The sequence below is a fragment of the Ischnura elegans genome, chromosome 5 (assembly GCF_921293095.1).
Source record: "Ischnura elegans chromosome 5, ioIscEleg1.1, whole genome shotgun sequence".
Lineage (NCBI taxonomy): Eukaryota > Metazoa > Arthropoda > Insecta > Odonata > Coenagrionidae > Ischnura > Ischnura elegans.
The window spans coordinates 123,309,021-123,327,702 of NC_060250.1; the positions used below are offsets into that span (position 1 = coordinate 123,309,021).

The 18,682-nt window shown below is 38.0% G+C and overlaps 1 protein-coding gene across 2 annotated transcripts in view; it reads left to right on the plus strand.

The window, feature by feature from the left end:
• Window positions 1-235: 235 nt before the first annotated feature.
• Window positions 236-18,682, plus strand: part of LOC124159520 (dynein axonemal intermediate chain 4-like) — a 53,295-nt gene continuing 34,848 nt past the window's right edge. The window contains exons 1-5 of one of the 2 annotated variants that reach the window (XM_046535383.1): window positions 236-437; window positions 4,761-4,885; window positions 5,465-5,545; window positions 10,853-11,030; window positions 11,330-11,466. In XM_046535383.1, the coding sequence (XP_046391339.1) occupies window positions 4,781-4,885; window positions 5,465-5,545; window positions 10,853-11,030; window positions 11,330-11,466 (501 nt within the window). In that variant the 5' untranslated portion in view covers window positions 236-437; window positions 4,761-4,780. The remainder of the gene's footprint in view (window positions 438-4,760; window positions 4,886-5,464; window positions 5,546-10,852; window positions 11,031-11,329; window positions 11,467-18,682) is intronic. The other variant, XM_046535384.1, reaches the window with a different exon arrangement.

Genomic DNA, 18,682 nt, shown 5'->3' on the forward strand with positions numbered 1-18,682 from the left:
AAATTATTCGAATAGTAACGCCAAGTTAATATTAGCATTGGAGATCATTGGCATTAGAGGCCATCGATTGTTGCATTAAGACAGAATAATCCACTAATGCTCCGGAAAATTATAAAATAAAATTGTGTTCCGAAGAAAATACGGTGATTTTTTCGATACTGTGGACAGCCAGAGCTAGCGGACATGTGACGAAAATCACCTCATTCACTGTTACAGATTGTTGAAGAACAAAAATGAATTATAATTTGAGCAGGCAAACAGAAATTCATCCAACAATCGCCCGATTAGTCATACCGTCACTATATTCTATCATTAGCCACAACAAAGTTGTTTTGGAAACCTTTAACATTTGGTTCGGCTTCTGTGATTTTGTTTACTCTTCTTCTTTCGGAGAAAGTTAGAGATATACAGCCAGATATTACTGCAGCCAAATAACCGTGAGTACCATTTTTACCAGCAGATTTTTTTAGAGATCAAATTACAATTGTGTTCGGTCTTAAGAAAGAATTCCATTTAGAGAGAAAGATAATAAACAGAGAATAACTCATTGTCTTCTCGAGTAAACCTTGAAATTATGGGCTAGAACTAGAGTTTAACTTATTTGTTCTATAGAGTTAATAATTGCTTCTCGGTTAGAGATACTTTAACTTCAAGATTCATCTCTCCGGGATGATACTCAAGTGAATTATTGGCGTCCAATCACCCCTTCAAATAGGGGTCAATCTCGGTGATTTAACCGGTTGAGGTTAATTTAAAACCTTAAAGCTATCATCTATAAGCATGTGCGAAGACCCTAGTACTAACCGCTCACCAACTTGACTATCTCTCTCGTAAATAGGTTCGTGTTAGTCGTTTTCCCGAAAATTTCATTTTTCCTGTTCTTCTTTCATTTTTGAGCTACACATTGGTCACAGATAGTATTAATCTATCGATAAATCTGATGGCAGCTTCGCGGAAAAAAGCTTTTAAAATGGAGGAGTGTAGAGTGCTCAGTACAACGCAAGGTCGCTTTCAGACGATCCCACTTTTTGCCATCCGTTGTGGACGGCACGACGAGTAGCGTCTGTGCCCAAGGCGCTCAGTCTACAATCGCCGCCGTGGATGGGAACGGTACCACTCCGTGTCGTGCCGAATGGAAATGGATGAAGTTTGATGCGTCTGAATGAACCCTTCCGTCCATGAATTAGGTGAGGCGAATTCGTAAATTTTTCGAACCCACGTAAAATGAGATTTCTCTCGACCTACCCTACCTTAACGCCTCTCTTAAACGATAGGCGCATTAATTATTTCCAAAACTCGGTTCCCTGCCGCCCACAGCGAAATGCAAAAAGCCGCTTCGTCTGAAAGCGGCGTTAGCAAAAGAAGGCTTAGGAATCGTGGCTACTCGTCCCATTGTAGAAACTGAAATCTTACTTTTAATCCTCTTCTCTGGGACTTGGATTACCTCTGACATCACTATTCTAATTCACACTGTTTTAAATCTGACAATGTAAGCAAGGTGGTCTCCCGACGTGATGGATCTCCACAATTCCCGCCAACCAATTAATTCCTTGCAAAGAAAATAAAATTTTAAATTAGAATTTGTGAAATTATGCCACAAGTATCATCACACCTTTAGTTCGCATAATTATGATAGGGATAGTTCATAATTGTTCTGTATCTAGAATATTACCACGTATTAAGTGTATTAGAGATTCAGAAATTACGCTTGTTAGTGGCACAATATTATAAGAGAAGTTGCATGAGAATTTGGGAAAAGTCTCTGGAAGACTTTTGCGTTAATGAATTGGACGTAATTCGCAAGAGTATCATGGAAATTAAGTATAGCCGGGTATGAAAATTTAAGCGAAGCGGCTCTGATAGATTTTTGTGCATTCCTAGATTCTTTGATAACCCACTGAATTTACCAATCGAAAGCCAGTAACAGTCAAAGTTAAACTAGAATGCATATCGAAGTTAAGATAGTCATTACTAAGAAAAAAACAATCTCTATTGGTGTTTTACTAATTATTCAAGTCTGAAAAAACGACCTATTCACAGCTGTTCCATCCGTTCACAAATTTACCATATTCTCTCCCTGATTTTCAGCATTTTTCCACATACATGGTTGAAACATAAAAATTATATGTATAAACTCGGTGGCTAAACCTTGAAACCGGCTTTGCCGTCAAATTTTGTATATGCTCCAATAAATTTTATGCGAGAAATGTATTTCCATTCTATTCATTTTAAAATATGAGATTGATGCGGGAATCAAGTTTTCTGTGAGAAAATCGATAAAATTTGTTAAAAAAATATCTAATTAATTTGATCTAATTTGAACTACTGAAATTAAAAAAAAAGCGTGGCCACATTCATTTGCTTTCTTATTAAATAACAGCCATTCGCATCGCACCCATAGTTCGGGAGTATTCAAGTAAAACTGAACGTAAGTCCGGAAAAAATGCGAAGTGTCGGACATTATTATTTTTTCATTAGATCAAAACAGTTCAAAAATTTTCAATATTTCTAAAGTCAAATACTAACTTACGGAGTTTAAAGGTATTTGGTCGGATATAAGTTGACGAAGTGATGCGTTAATATTAAGAAAATTGTAATTTTTGGTGACATTCAAAGATTGTTCAATGTTTTCACGGCAAGGGTGACGAAAATAAACTGCCACCCACATACAACAAAGAACATTGTAGGCATAGATAATATCATTTTCGCCGTCGATATCTCAAAGGGATGTCTAGTACAGCGCAAAGTGTGGAAACATACAATTTCTTCCGTTAAATTTCGGATCGGGAGGCTTTTTCGCAATGATAAACTTAAAAGACAACTAATAAAATTACAAGGAAACGTGTTCCCCTGCATTACCTTTCTTTAAAAACAACAACCCTCCATATCACATACATACTATAGGAATAGTTGATAAAAATCCAAAATCCCGTTCCGAAAAAATGTGACATTTCCACCATTTCAACGTCGTAACCGTCATAACAATGGCGGGTGACGTAGAATTCCGGTTTTCGGAAATTTCCTCCAGATAACTTCCGGTCCTTTATCTCTGTGCCAAATTTCAGATCTCCAGCTCTTCTAGAAGAGATCGGGAAATTTAATATACGTGAGTGAATGAGTCACACGCCCCATTATATCTAATGTTCCTCAATAAAGAATAAACGCTGAAATTTCGGAGTCATCATTTAGAGTTACCATTAAGGCCATTTTACACGGGGCACGGAATGGCGCAGGTTAGAGCTGCATTACTTTCTAATATGGCGTGGAATTGCGCGAATGCATGAACGAAATTGTAACGGGCTATTTTGCCGTCATGCATCCACGCATTCTCGCATATGTTCTAGCAATTCACCGCTTTACACGACGCAATTTTGATTGCGCCTTCGCACGTACGTCAGATTGCGCAATTCCGTGTGCCGTGTAAAAAGGCCTATAGAATCGAAACCTTCGAAGCTATTCTGTCAAGCTATATCGTCACGAGTAAAATTTTATTCCTTATGCCATACAACTTAATTTGTTAGGGGTCATCACCTCGGGCCTCCAAGATTATTACTTTGCACAAGAACGTAAGGCATCTTCAAACATTTATAGTTTTCAATGATTACTTCGCATAACATGCATCTTACGTTGGACAAATGAGTAGTTATAGGTAGTAGATTCAATATTTATTCCTATTTAACCATTATAATGAAATAATACCAAATACACCTATCCGTAGCAATCAGCCACCTTTCTCAGTGGCTGTGCCGTAGCCATCGTGAAATATATCCAAACAGTTAAACAAATGATTCCCTGAATAGGGTTTTAAAGCGCATACATATCCAAGGTGATATATACTTTGTTAAATGACAACAAAACCATTACACATCTTTGCAGAGTCAGCATTACGTAGAATAAAGAACAAATATGTAAAATCTCCTCTTTCTCATTGGCTGCGAAAACGGTTCACATAAATTTTCATACCGGAAGAGGCGGAGCTTCCAATAGCTCGCGCGAAAACTAGCCCGGCTGTAATTAATCACTCATCTTCGTTCAAAATACGGATGGGCGTAATAATGACTAGCAACGGAATGCGGAATAGCAACTGCTATATATTCCGACCCCTCATTCCGAATAACAGCCTTGGTACTTTCATAAGTAGAATATTGAAATATATTCAGATAAGCTGAGCTTCATTTGCTACCTTTTATTCAACCGTAGAAAATCTGTTATAATAAATATATTGCTTACGGCATTCCATTGAAAATTTTATTCCTTATGTCATACAATGTAATATGTTGGACTAGGTTGTTGCAAACTCCATTGTTCATAGATATGAAACTTGAAATATGCAAAACCTTCACTATAATTTAGTAAGCAGATAAAAATTAGGCTCCAAAGAATGGGACTTCGAATTTATAATAAACTTCCGTTCTATTTTAAAGTGCCGTCTGAATTAATGGCGCGATTTCAATGGAAAATGAAAATATTCCCCACCATATATTATCATTATATGAGGAGTATCTATTTAACTGTTTAGTCTAATTACCCTGTTTTCTGTTGAAAAAATACTGCATGTCACAGAAATACCTACTTTGCATATTACATTCACCGTGATTATTGTGAGCTACTATTATGCGTTAGTCTCCCACTTTTTGACGTGTCATATACCTTTTCGTATAAGATCTTTGGACAAAATGAATTTTTTAAAATGATAATTGCAAAATCTTGTTTTAAATGTCCACAACAGTTCCCGAATGAAGTAATTCTCTTCTTTACAGAAGCTACCAAAACTTTATCAATGAGCACTGCAAAAGTAAACCGTAGGAAGCAAAAGGAGATACAATACTTCAAGAAGTATACAAAGCCACCAAAAGAAGAAATCACATATTTGGACAGTGGAAAGGTTTGTGTGCCCACAGGAGAAAAATCCTTACATATTCCCTAAAAACAATAAATTGGCAAGTAAGGATTTAATAAAAATGTTGTGAACTGAAATATTCTACTAAAACAGAGGTAACTCTTCCAAGTCAACTGATTAATCGATACTCGAATTGCATCAGTGGCGGATACAGATGGGGGGCGCAGGGGGCGCGCGCCCCCCCCTTGCGGGTCCGCTTGTATTGCCGAACATTGCAAAACCACAATTGTAACTTTTTTATATCATAAGATGGCATTGTCTTTTACATGTTTATAATCACTTTAAATAAAATGTTCATATACTTTGCCTGCGACTTGATCATCTTTTATTACGATAAAAGTAAAGACAACTCAAGATATGTTGCGCCCCCCCCCCCCTTGAGTTTTTTCTGTATCCGCCACTGAATTGCATGAGCTCTAAAATTATAATTAGGTATGTTACATTACTCTGTGACTGTTCAAAAACATATAAACTATATTGTCCTTAGGTTAACATTTAATAAATACAGATCTACGCTCGAGCGTCTAAATAGGTGATGATATTTCTGGAAATATGTTTTCACAGGTACTTTATAAAGGAAAAGATGTGACTCCTGCTCCTCTTAGAGATCCTGCGTTTGTAACATATCCATCACCAGCTTTATACGTAAGTATTTACCTTTATGCATGTAATTTTATATCCATTGAACTGTACAGCAGGTTACTGTTTTAGCATGCGAGAAGTAGAAGATAATAACAACGAGGAAATGGAAGACAAAAGAGGGATAAAACAATCAGTATATAGAAGAGCCTTTGATGATGATCATGAACTCCAACCGTTTAACTTCCGTGTTCTTTTCTCAACACATGGCCAAACCATCTTATTCTTATACCCTCAATTTCACCATTAATATCGTTACTTCTGTTGAGTTCTCTCATCCCCTCTCTATTCTCTCTATTGAATTTTCTTACTCACCTACCTTTTTCATAATGGGGTATATTTATCTTACGTTTAACCTTATTTTCGAATACTATATCAATGATTTATTCTCTTTCTGGTTTAGTGTCCACGTTTCTGACCCATAGATCAGTATTGGGCAATTATTAATTTGCATATTCTTCATATCAATCCTACGATTGGTTTGACGCAGCTCCCCAATCAATTCTTCTTTCAGCCAATCTTTTCACCCTCTACGTATTTCTTCTCTTTCACATCCTTCTTTACCTGTACCATATATTTCCTTCGAGTTCTTCCTTTTCTGTTCTTGCCATCCTCTTGTCCCTCAACGATTGTTTCCATCAGGCCGTCGTGTCTCAAGATGTGATCTATGAGGTTGTTCCGTCTTCTTGCCAAGGCTTCTCTCCTACTCTTCTTAGCATTTCCTCATTACTTATTCAATCGATGCATTAGATCCCCATCATTCTTCTGTAGCACCACATTTCGAAGGCCTCAATCCTTGCTTTCTCTTCTGCTGCCATTGTTCATGTCTCACTTTCGTATTGAAGCACATTCCAAATGTAGCTTCTTATAATTTTTTTTTTACTTCCATGTTTGAGTTTCCCGTTGCAATCAGGTCTCTTATGGTGGAATGCTATCTTCGCTTGGGCTATTCTGCTGATGATTTCCTTCTCGCTTCTCCCTTCACTAGTTATCTTGCTTCCCAAATGACAGAATTCATCCACCTCTTCCAGTTTATCCTTCCCTATTTTAATGTTAGTCTTGACTTCTTCTCTTCTGCTGCGTTATAATATATTGGTTTTCTTCGTGCTTATTTTCAGTTAATATTTACCCATCACCCACCCATATTAACAAGAATATATTCCAAATCCTTCTCTGTTTCTACTATAACGACTATGTCATCGACAAATCTTAGCATGCTAATTTTTTCTCCATGGATATTCACATCCGAGGATATTTCTTTGATTTCATTAATGGCTTTCTCGAAGAAAACGTTGAAAATTACGGGTGACATAACACAGCCTTGTCTCACTTCTTTCTTAATTCTTGCTTCTTCACAGCTAGGCCCTGTTTTTATCATCGCCACTTGCTTGCATCGCTACCCTGGCTTTATCATCGCCACACGTTTGTTTATCCTTTTCGATTCCCTTCTCTATGAGCAGCATAATTGCTACCCTTGTGCCTTTGCTTTTTCTTAATCCACATTTTTCCTCGTTCCTCTTTCGGTCCTTATTCAGATGATCCTTGTCAGTATCTTCGACGCATGTGTAGTCAGGCTTATGGTCCTAAAATCTTCGCAGTTCTCCGCTCTTTTCCTCTTTGGAATTGGGATTATAATTCATCTTTCGAAATCCTTTGTAACCTCAATTGGTGAATACATTTCACCTATAGCTTTGTATGGCTGGAAATGAGATGTAGGACTCCCTTCGCGATACATGGCATTTTCAAAACAACTCTTCTTCCACCAATAACTTCTTCGCTTCAAGAATCTTCAGCTGCTGTCTGTAATCTATTTCTAACGATTTTTTAGCTCTCTTTGACGTAATTCTGGTCACATCCAATCCTTTTCTTTTTTCACTGCTTCTTTAAAAGCCTCTTACAATGCTGAGCCTCTTACAATTTTTCAACCTGCCAAATGTTTTTGACGACTTTCTCCTGTTTTTAGATTTTTAGGTGGCATTTCATCATAACTAATTTAAGGTCACTGTCGATATCTGTCCCGAGTTAGCTTTTTCTGTCCTTCGCTTGTACCTGAACCTTTGTTTTACGGTCTATTCTTACATTTCTTTCATGGGATAGGGGGGATAGGGATTTTAAAGAGAACAGCCTAATGTTTACGTGTAGGCACCCGTCTAAGTTCAGTCTACTTTGTATTTAGTTTATTTCCAGTCTTTTCTCCATTATCATACGAAATAATTACCTACTCTTTAAGTATTTATAGAGGTCTAAAAGCAACGCTAAATCTAGAACATTGATTTTAGTCCCAATCCTGGCACAAGGTCCATCTGCGGTACGTTTTCCATGGCTTCCTCGATTGCAATGCTAGAAAGAATTGGGGAGAAGCCCTTTCCCTATCTGACTCCAGAATTTATTCCAAATGATTACGAGGTGTAGCCATTAACCCGTACTGAGCCCTTTGATTTTGAAATGGTCATCATGGCATCAATTATTTTTTTAGATTCCAAACATGTCCAACTTTCTTCATAGTCTCTCTATTTACACTGTCATATGATTTCTGAAACTTTTTTTATTATACTCTCAATATTTTCATATACATAATTTATTTATTATGACTATTTGGTTTATTGTTGATGTAGTACATTTCATAAATCCTGCTTGGTGTTCCTGGATTATTTCATTTGTACAAAATTCCATGCGATGTAGGATTAATTTTTAGAGGACTTTATATGTCATGCCCAGAAGGGCAATGCCTCTTAAATGACAATCTTATCTTACTTATTACTACCTTACTATTACACTTCTTTCTTATTCCCTATCTTATGCATGGTTATCGCCATTCCTTTGACTTTTCTTCCTCCTTCCATATGGAACATATCTACATAATCTCATACATATCCCATAATCTATCTATCAATGGCGTAACTATGGGGGGATGAGGGGGATAGATCCCCCTCCCCTCCAAAGCCTCAGAGAAATAAAAAAATATTTAAAACTATTGTCTTGCTTTGGCATATAATAACTGCATCTGTTGCTAAGTGCCAACATGATGTAAAATATATTTTCAGGCATACTATTTTCAAAAAATTTCGTACCGGGACTCCCCATTTCCCGGAGGGGGTCGCCCCCCCTCCCCCTAAGTTTTCCCAAGCCACCCAAAGTATATTCCTAGTAACGCCACTGTTACCTATCATTGTGTTACGACCTTTTTTCAGTAATGCAGCTGTCATTTCATGCTTTCCTGGAGATTTTTTGCTTTTTCAAAAGTTTACTGTATTCCTAACTTCTTATCTGTTTGACTATTTTATGTTAGGTTGAACTTGACAATAGTTGGTCTCGCTGTCTTGGTCTGATATGGTGACTACTTCTTCAACGTACAGTAATTCACTGAAATAATCTCTTCATTTCTTTAATAATTCGTGGTTTTGTATTACCTCCTTCTTTATTCTTTACTCTGTATGGATATGGAATACCACCTTTTTTAAGAATATTATTTTCCTATAAAATTCTATTAGGTTGTACGTAGAGTTTTCCTCTTCTGCCTTGTCTAGTATGTCATGTATTATTTTTTCTTAATTAAAATTTTATTTGTTTCTCTGTTTATCGCAAGGTGAGACTACCTGTATTCTGTCCTTTTGCTGTGAATTCAGACCATTTTTATTTTTTTATTTCGTTCTCCCACTGCCTGCTTACAATAATCTTCTCAAACCAGGTTTATTGCTTCTTTTTTTCTTGCCGCAATCGCTGCATTGCTTCTTTGAATGTTTGTCAGTTTCCATTGATATTATTGCCATTTTTATCCATGTCTTGTACAATTTGGAACCTGTTTACTTGTTTAAACTTGCATTCCTTAACTATGCATTTATTTATGAGTTTTTCGACGTCTGTTTTCCGATACTTTTCCCTTTCTTACTTTTCTGAATGGGCTATTCTTTGGGTCGTATTGATAAAAACTGGAGCGTGGTCTGTCACGCATTCTACTCCCTTAATGCTTTTAACGTTAGTTATGCAACTTTAGTGTCTTTGGTATGCAAGTAAATGATATTTTTTTAACACTATTTGGGGATATCCAAGCATATTTGTGGATGTCCTTCCTTGGGAAACAAGTCCTCGACATTTTTAAGTCATTTTCCAGTGCGAAGCTGGTTAGTCTGGTTCCGTTGTCATTTGACTCATGATGCAGACTTTCCTTCCCCAGAGCCGGTTTCAACGTTTTTTCCCGACCGACTTTGGCATTATTTTCAACACCTAGAATAATTTTTGTCATCTCTTAGCAATTTAGCGTGATCGTCAAGAAGTTCATAGAAAGGGTCTTTTTCTTCATAATCCGGGTATTCAGTTGGCGCGTATTAACTGCTTTAGGGTAGCTATATTTTTTAATTTACGTTTTATTCTAATAGTGCATATTGTGTTACTTATGCCATCAAAATATATCGCAGATAATGCAATTCTCTTTCCTTCTGCAAAACCAACTCCCCCATAATATCTGTTATCTTCACAACCATTGTGGTGAATAAAATGTTTCTTGGTATTTACTCTCCCGTTAGGTGGCCATCTCGTTTCTGGTGGTGCCAACACGTCCATGTTGTACATATCTTGCTCTTCTGCTAGCATATCCGCAGCTCCATTCACCACCAGTGTCCTTGTGTTCCAAATCGTAGTCCCTTTGATCCTAGCCGACCCTTTAGCCTATTTTTCCTTTCCTGTTTTGGAGGCTCTCTGTCGATGATTCAAAACGAATTAGTTCAAAAGAGGCGGTTCGTCAGCCCAGCGCTCAGACCCCATCATGGAGGGCCAGGGTATCTCTCTTTGTCGGGCTCCTACCTCGAAGACCTGTCCGGCAAGGCAGAGACCCAAGGCTATCGCCGGCAAAACTCTCGAAGTCGCTGTAGCACGCAAGGCTACCCGCCACGTCAAGGTGGAGAAACTGGGGTGGGCATAAAATCGACCAAACCCAACGCTAATTGTTACGCCAAATTCAACAGGTATTGAAATCTCATGCTAAGCGCTCCGTACTGGTATATAATTTGCAAATTGCTATTTTTTCCGATTTTGGCAATGTATTACAGAGAAATCCCCTAGCAAAACGCTTAAAATCGAGTTGAAAAGGATTAGCTCATCCCAAAAATATCATTAATCTCCAAGGATAAGGCCGAATCTGTGCTAACTTGCAAGCCTTTATCTTCGAAGTGGATAAAGAAATACCAAATAGCATGGAAAGACCATGGCTATAATTATGTTATGTTTCCCTCGTCCAGTCCCCCCCCAAATTCTGTTCTCCTCTCCAACAGACAGCTTCTAACTATGCTAATGCATGAAATGCAATGGTTTCCACAGATTCTACGACCAATCGATGTTCCTACTTTACCACCTCCAACTCCTCTCCTAGAGGTTGATCCATCGGAATGGCTTAACTACAGTCCTCCCACAGAGAAAGAGAGCAATGGACACCATACACCCAGTCAGAGCTCACTGTCGGAGGATTCTGGTTATGAACCCTTGAAGGCTGATATTGGTAGGTGTCGACCACTTATTATGCCAACATAAATTAAAGTTTTGATGAATTAGAACAACCAAATTCGTCAAGTAAATAGGTTGACTTAAAAATAAATTAAACTATTGCTAAATTTAAAAATTATAAAGCAAAAAAACTTATTCGGCAAGTTTACTTAAAATTTAGACTGAACAAATTTAACGTCATTTCATGCAGATGGTTAAAGGCCAATAGATATTTTACATAATTTATTCCCTCATAAGATGCAACAGAATTAATTTAGAAATAACATAATCTGAAAAATTGTTAATCTTTAAAAGATCTTGAGGAATTGGCGAAAGAAGAAGTAGCAGAAATAACTCCTACGGTGGTAAAATCGGAGGAAGCGATTAAGGTGAAAATCCTTGATGATGAAGTGTACACCAAAGCCGAATTCAAGAAAATTGAAGATGGAAAGGTAAGAGCATATGAAATAACTGCGTAAGGGCTAAAATAATATTGGAAATGTTAATTGTGTCTCAAGTTATGACTAAAAATATTATTTTCCTTCAAAAGTATTTACTTAACCTTAACATACAAATTTTCCCTATGCCATAATGAACCTTGTTTCTGCTTCTGAAAATATAATTTTATTCAAACCTTTGACAAGAAGGGCAATAATTTTGAATCCTTTGTAATTCACATTACTAAAGTGGCATTACAGAAATGATTGAAAGTTTTCTATTTATCTTCTGTTAAATATGTACTCAAAAGCAAAATCCTGCGACAAATATAAGTAACAAATACTTTAGTATACCAAAGGGTATTAGCGATTTAAATCAAGTTCTGCCCGATATAACCAGAAAATCTTTGCCTGCGATTTGAAGGCTTCCTGTTAATATTTTCTATTAGTATCCTTTTAATAAGGTATTTAGTTCGTATAATCTGAAGTGATCCTGTTAAATATTTCTGTGATATATAAAACCATTTCCGAAAAATTACTTGTAGCCGCAGTAAACGCATGATAGAACGAAGTCATCAGGACCGAAAAATCGGCACTTGGTAATATCAAATTTCGTAATTTCAAGAAGTTTTATTACTAACTTCAGTGTTTTCCGACTTTTATTGTCTTTATGGAATCATTTGAAATCGAATTTTGATATTATTATAGTAATTAATCATCTAAAAAGCTTTTTTCAAAGGCTGTATGACATAAATTATTGTATGATTCGTATTCTACCTGACATCTCCTGGAACACTCAGTTTTACATCTACGACCGTCGAAACCCGCGTAAGTTTGAAATGGAAACAAATAATACCATAGAATGAGGAGGAGCTCCTCTTTTCTCCATGATAAGACATTGATTTAATGAGATATTTAAATGTTCATAATCCATGGTCAGGTACGTATAATTATAAAAATAATTATACGTACCTGACAAAATTATTTAATTATGATAATTAAATGAAAAGGTTTAACGGTGAAGCTGGAGAATTTGCATAAAACTGCGGTGGAGCTTCATGAAGACTTAAGTCAAGAAAAACGAGTGAAAATTGGGTGAACGTCAAAATATCAACTTCTTTACGTCGTCATGGCCAAAATATTTTATTTTTGCAATGCACCATTTACATTTTTAATGAACAAATCGCTTTGCTGCTGTCAACAATACATTTTTGATCCGCTGGTAATGGTGGAATTGTAAGCCGCGCGATTACTATAGCACTATATATAACTATTACTGTAATATAACTGTAAGAGATTTTTTCTTTGGACGTTTCCGAAAGAGCCAGTAATCAAGTTCAATTGATGACGATGTGATACGGTGGGAAATGAGAAATGAAGAATAATATTCCGCGTGAAGAATACAATTGGGTGGGGCTGTATCGATCGACTGTCTTTGCCGAGGTCACAACGAATTGATTGCATAATACTACAACACCATGTTTCAAAACAGTCTAAGTGATTGATCCGCTAGAATTATATAAGAAGGGAATATGAAAAATATGGTCTCTAAAGACTAGAAATCGCTGCATACAGCTATACGCAAAATCTAGCCACCCTGTCGTATTTATTGGTCCTCTCCTTTCTATCTCTACATCTACATAATACCCCGCAAGCCGCCTAAAAGGCGTGTGGCAGGGGGTGTTAGGACACCAGCCGTTTACAGCTATTAAAAAAAAGAAGTGCTCTAACGAGGTTGGGACAAGCGTTTATTAAAGTCCTTTATTGTTCGGGGGAAAAACGAATATGGTGGTTTCCTATTATTTTTTTATTGCCTAAATCGAAAGATTATTACTCCTGGAGTACGTATTGCACGCTTTTAGATTTTTAAATGACGATATCTATTTTTCGCGATTAAATGAAAAGTGAAAATTTTCAAGCGCGCGAAAACGCGACGCGTAAGTAGGAATGATGGGAAAAAAGTCCGTGTGACGCATTTCTGGTTCCCCCTCCCGCCTTGTGAGGTGACCTTGGAGAGGCTCTGAGCGCTGAAACGACGCAGGATGCTAGCGGCTAGCTGAGTACCATGCTATCTGGTAGCGCTTGGCTTAAAAAAGGTTTATTAATACCTTATCAAACGAAGAAAACTTTCCGACCTAAGCCAGTTTTAATAGGTTATTATTAAGACATGTTCCCCTGAGCTCTGTGCCTCTTGCATGCATTGGTAACCTCAGACGATGTATAACTCCTATCCTCTCGTGTAGAAACTAGGTCCCTAAGACGTCACGTGGAGTGGCATCGCATGGGCGCCAATCTGGCCTTTTTCAAATGAGGATAAAATTTGGCCCTTGCCATTCGTCTAAACCGGTATTTCTAAAACCAAATAATTTGTGTATTATGAATACACTAATGGTGGGTAACGAATCGCAATCAATGCCTTTCGTTTTCTTCGATGAAGGAAACTACCCTATTCCCATATCTATCCGTTCGGCAAAAAATCTCTCTTAATTTATCGCTTCTGTCGGACCTGGAAATATAGTGTGGCTCTAAGATTATGTTCTCTGTGTCGCTCTTAAAGATATCCATTCTTAATTGTTCAAGCAATCTAAGCCTAGCGCGCAGCCTCCGAGTCTCCAACGGCTCCCAGCCTAATTCGCTTAACATCTGGGTAACACTGTCTGTACGCCCGTAGCGGTTTTTGACGAAACGCGCAGCCTTCCTTTGTATCTTATTCAGTTCGCGGATTAAGTCTTTCTGCACTGGATCCCATACACTCGCTGCATATTCAAGGTGCGGTCGGACGAGAGCGAAATAACACCTTTCTTTTACTTTCTCATCCGAAAATCTTCCCACAATACGCTTGACGAATCCTAATTTCTTCAGGGCTATGCCGCAAATATTCTTTATATGTGTTCCCCACGTGAGGTTCGAGGTTATCGTAACTCCCAGGTACTTCACTTCGTCTGTTGCCTTTATGTTAATGCCATCCACTGCATAAACATTGTTAGTGTTGGACGAATTCCGCAAAAAATGTACCGCCATGCATTTGCTCAGATTAAGTTCGAGTCCCCACTCTTGACTCCACAAATGAACGTTGTTTAGGTCAGATGATAGAATTGGCGTCGCACAAGCAGTTTCTCATTAGCAAGATAATTATCGGCGAAGCACCCATTCGTGATGGTTGTCCCGATTGCTGTTCCCGCCAAATGTGAACTGCGGTCTGTCATTAAGTGTCTGCATGCGAAGAGGTATGCTCCGATTGAAATTAATCGCCAATAGGGTGGTTTCCTATTATTTTTTTATAGCCTAAATCGAAAGATTATTACTCCTGGAGTACGCATTTCACGCTTTTAGACTTTTAAATGACGATATCTATTTTTAGCGATTAAATGAAAAGTGAAAATTTTAAGTGCGCGAAAACGCGACGGCTAAGTATGAATGCAGGGAAAACCCCGTGTGACGTCGTTCTGGTTCCCGCTGCCGCAAGTGAGGTGACCTTGGGGCATTGCTTTGAGCGCTGATACGATGCAGGCTGCTAGCAGGTAGCGCTTGGCTTAAATGAGGATTATTAATACCCTATTAAACGAAGGAAACTTTCCCACATTAGCCAGTTTTAATAGGTGATTATTAAGACATGTTTCCCTGAGCTCTGTGCCTCATGCATGCATTGGTAATCTCAGACGATGTAAAACTCCTATCTTTTCGTATAGAAACTAATTCCCTGTGACGTCACGTGGAGTGGCATCGCATGGGCGCCAGTCTGGCCTTTTTCAAGTGAGGATAAAATTGACCCTTGCTATTCGTCTAAACTGGTACTTCTAAAACCAAATAATTTGCATATTATGAATACACTAATGGTGGGTAACGAATCGCAATCAATGCCTTTCGTTTTCTTTGATGAAGGAAACTACCCTATGGAAGAAGTGTGTTACCCGAAGTGCATAGACTTGGAAAGTGGCGCAGAAAATTTACTGATTGCCGCCTCAACGTTCATGACAAGGAGTGGAATTCTCAAAATCAGCGCAAAAGATTACGGCTAACGTCTTCTGGTACAGAAAATATGTCCTGATGGTCGATTTCATACCCTAGGATACGAAAATCAACCACGCGAGGCACTATGAGGCCCTAAGCAAACTCCAAAGGGCTATCCAGAACAAAAGACGCGGCAGGTTGACGAAAGGAGTTCGATTGCACTAGGAAAAGGCGTGATGCCCACAGGGAACAAGGTTGTGGCCCACAAAACAGCGTCACTCATCGAACAATTTGGATGGAAGGTGATTGATCAGTGATCACTAGGGTGCCTCGTTTTGCCACTTTTTTTACGGAGCGAATCGTAATACCCGGAAAAAGTTTCGTATCCGAGTGAGTATTAACAGGTATGATTATTTTTTCAAAATCGGTTAATATCTTCTGCTTGCCATTTTGTGTTGAAAAAAATCGAAAGTTTTAACAAAAAACGTTAAAAATGTAAATAACTTAAATTAGGTTTTAGCAGGCACTCATTTTTCCAATGGGGTATAACATAAGTCTTTCCTTGATATTTTTGACCAAATACGTCATCTCTATTGCTTTTAATTGTCGAGAAAATGACCTTATATCGTGATCTCGAAAGCAGTTTTGTGGGATAGGCAACCCGCAATACGCTCCCTCATTTTACGCTGTGCATGCGATAATTGACGCGAAATAGAGATGTTTTTCTGTAAAAAAACGTGGTTGTCATGTCTGAAGTTGTCAAGGGTAATGGCTAGGATGAAAGTATGCTCTTTTATGCCATCGCCGACCATATTTTCGGTCCATATTTACCATATGACCATATTTTCACGTACAAAGATATCACTGAAGATGGAAATTCTTACTCGAGATTCGATATGACGGCTTTATGTTCCTCTAGTGTCAAATTCTCCTCCCTTACGATCAGGAAAGGTGTTTATTTTAGTATGATCTTGCAAATGTGGAGCTCCTCGCTCACCCATCCAGAGAAGCTAGCCAAACGACCCAGAGCCTACCACGTGGAGGTGGCTGCACCTTGGGCTCCTATGCTTCCTCCACCAAACCAACCAACCAACGTATTGCAGACCAGTATATTTGATCTTAATCGTCACCGTCCGGAAATAATGTGAAAAATTGAGATTTCGATTGAAATTTTGGCAGAACTTAACGTGAAATCAAAGTGGATCTGATGGCGCCATCCCTGGCGTTATTGCCGCATTCATTGATAGCCGCTATGGAGACTAGCTCTACTGTCTGTTACACCGCCACTTTGCGATAAAGATATACGGCGAATGACTATTTTGGCGAAGTATTTCCAGGAAGAGACAGGTTTTCTATGATTTCTTCATTTGATATATTTCTCACAACTGGTAACCTGATAATAGTAACATCGGTGCTCTCTCAATGAATCATTTCCATAGGTAAGGTAATTTTTTATTTAGGATTATCAATCGAAAAAGGTACTCCATCGTTTCCTTGAATTTGGAACTATTGAAAAATTATGTGAATAATTATTACTGTCCGTTTGATATCAAATGCGTATTTCTGCTTCATTGGGCCCTTTCCCGCTAACGAAAATTCCTACACTTTAAAATATGTGCAGCACATTTTCATTGATAAATATGAAAAATTCGCACTAGAGTCTTTTGAAAACTTAGTTTGCTCGGTTTCCTAAAAAACTAGCATTTTCATTCTTCGTAATGGTGTACTATAGGTAGCGAATGTGGGAACCCACCCTTAGCGTCTACGATGAGCAGCATTAAAGATCACGTTACCATTGATTAATATCCTTGAGCGAGCGAGTTAGTTTGTAAGTTATAATTGTTGTATGTCCTGAGAAATAGAAAATACATATGCCATTCGTTAGTGCCCCCGTTCTGGAAAAATATTTATTTCAGTTGATGGGGCAACATAGTTGTAGTGGTAAAACAGAAAATTAATTTTTTCTGCATGAATAATAAGCGTTATTTACATGACGAATTTTTTCTTGGAAGTTTTTGGTGGAACTAACACATCTCCAATATTCGTCGAAAAAGGACAAAAAACATGTCGAAAAAAATGGCGAATAGCAAGTTTCCACCATTTTCAGGACCCATCCTTCCTTTGGTTGGAAACTTGCTCCTATCGCCATGATAAATGAAGAATGCGTTTCTTCCCCAAAGGGACACGTTGTTGTCTGCGCTTATTGGATGGGAGAGAGAGGTCGGGATAAGATTGGAGAAGGATTGGCGGAAAGGGAGCTTTGTCCTTGACAGCGGCTACACAGGGGGACAGAGTTTTTTACGTCGCACTTAAGGTCCACCTCCATTGAGGGAGAATGAATTGGAAGTGGAAAAGAGTGAGAGGTGTTGTGCGCACAGAAGAAATAGTAAACGAAGGTTTTTGAGAAGAAAGATTTTCCAGATCGGGGGGAAGGAAGGTGCACTCTGAGACTGGAAATAATGAACGGCTAATTTGCTGGAAGGTGATATTCACTGCTTCATTTTTATTAAATATTACACGGATTTACTGAAAAAGTAAATTATTCGAAAATATGCCAAAATACTTTATTTGAAAAAGTAATTTGTTTATTCAAGAAAATAGGTGATAATAAGAAAAAGTTTCGCATGATAAGTTATGGCACAAAAAACTATTTTTTGGGTATTTTCTCTTTATAATTCCGTGTGAACTGTGGCTTCCAAAGTAGATAAGTGACAATTAAATTCTGAATCTATGTTGCTCGCATGTTTAAAATATATCAGCGGCTGTATGCCGAGGAGAACTTTATTTTTGATGTAGGATATTTTTACTTTTGCCCTCGTCGTCACTGTTGTCGTGACTGGTACCGGCCACCAGTTTCTCAGACGATGCTTCTGACGTCACATTCTCGCAGGTAAGAAGATAGCCGTCGATTGCTATATAATGGCTTGAAAGTACCTGATATCATCCTCCAACGTGCCCCAAGTATTATAGGAAGTCGTCTCCATTAACCCTGGTCTCCACCGCGATTTCATTTGTGTCCTCTTCCCATTACAATTTCTTATAATCCTTATTAACAAAGTATCACCCACAGTCCTTACATTTTCGGGGATAAAAAATATTCTGATAGCTTAATTGATTACTGACCTCTAACACATCCTCATCAGGCGTAAAGGAATGGCGTTGATTTACAGTTAATGAGTAATTGTTGCTGTGGAAATATCTTTGTAGGACTGTGATAAGGCGCGGATGACATGGAGAGCATCCATTTCGGCACGTTTTTTATGTTTTTACCATTTCTAAA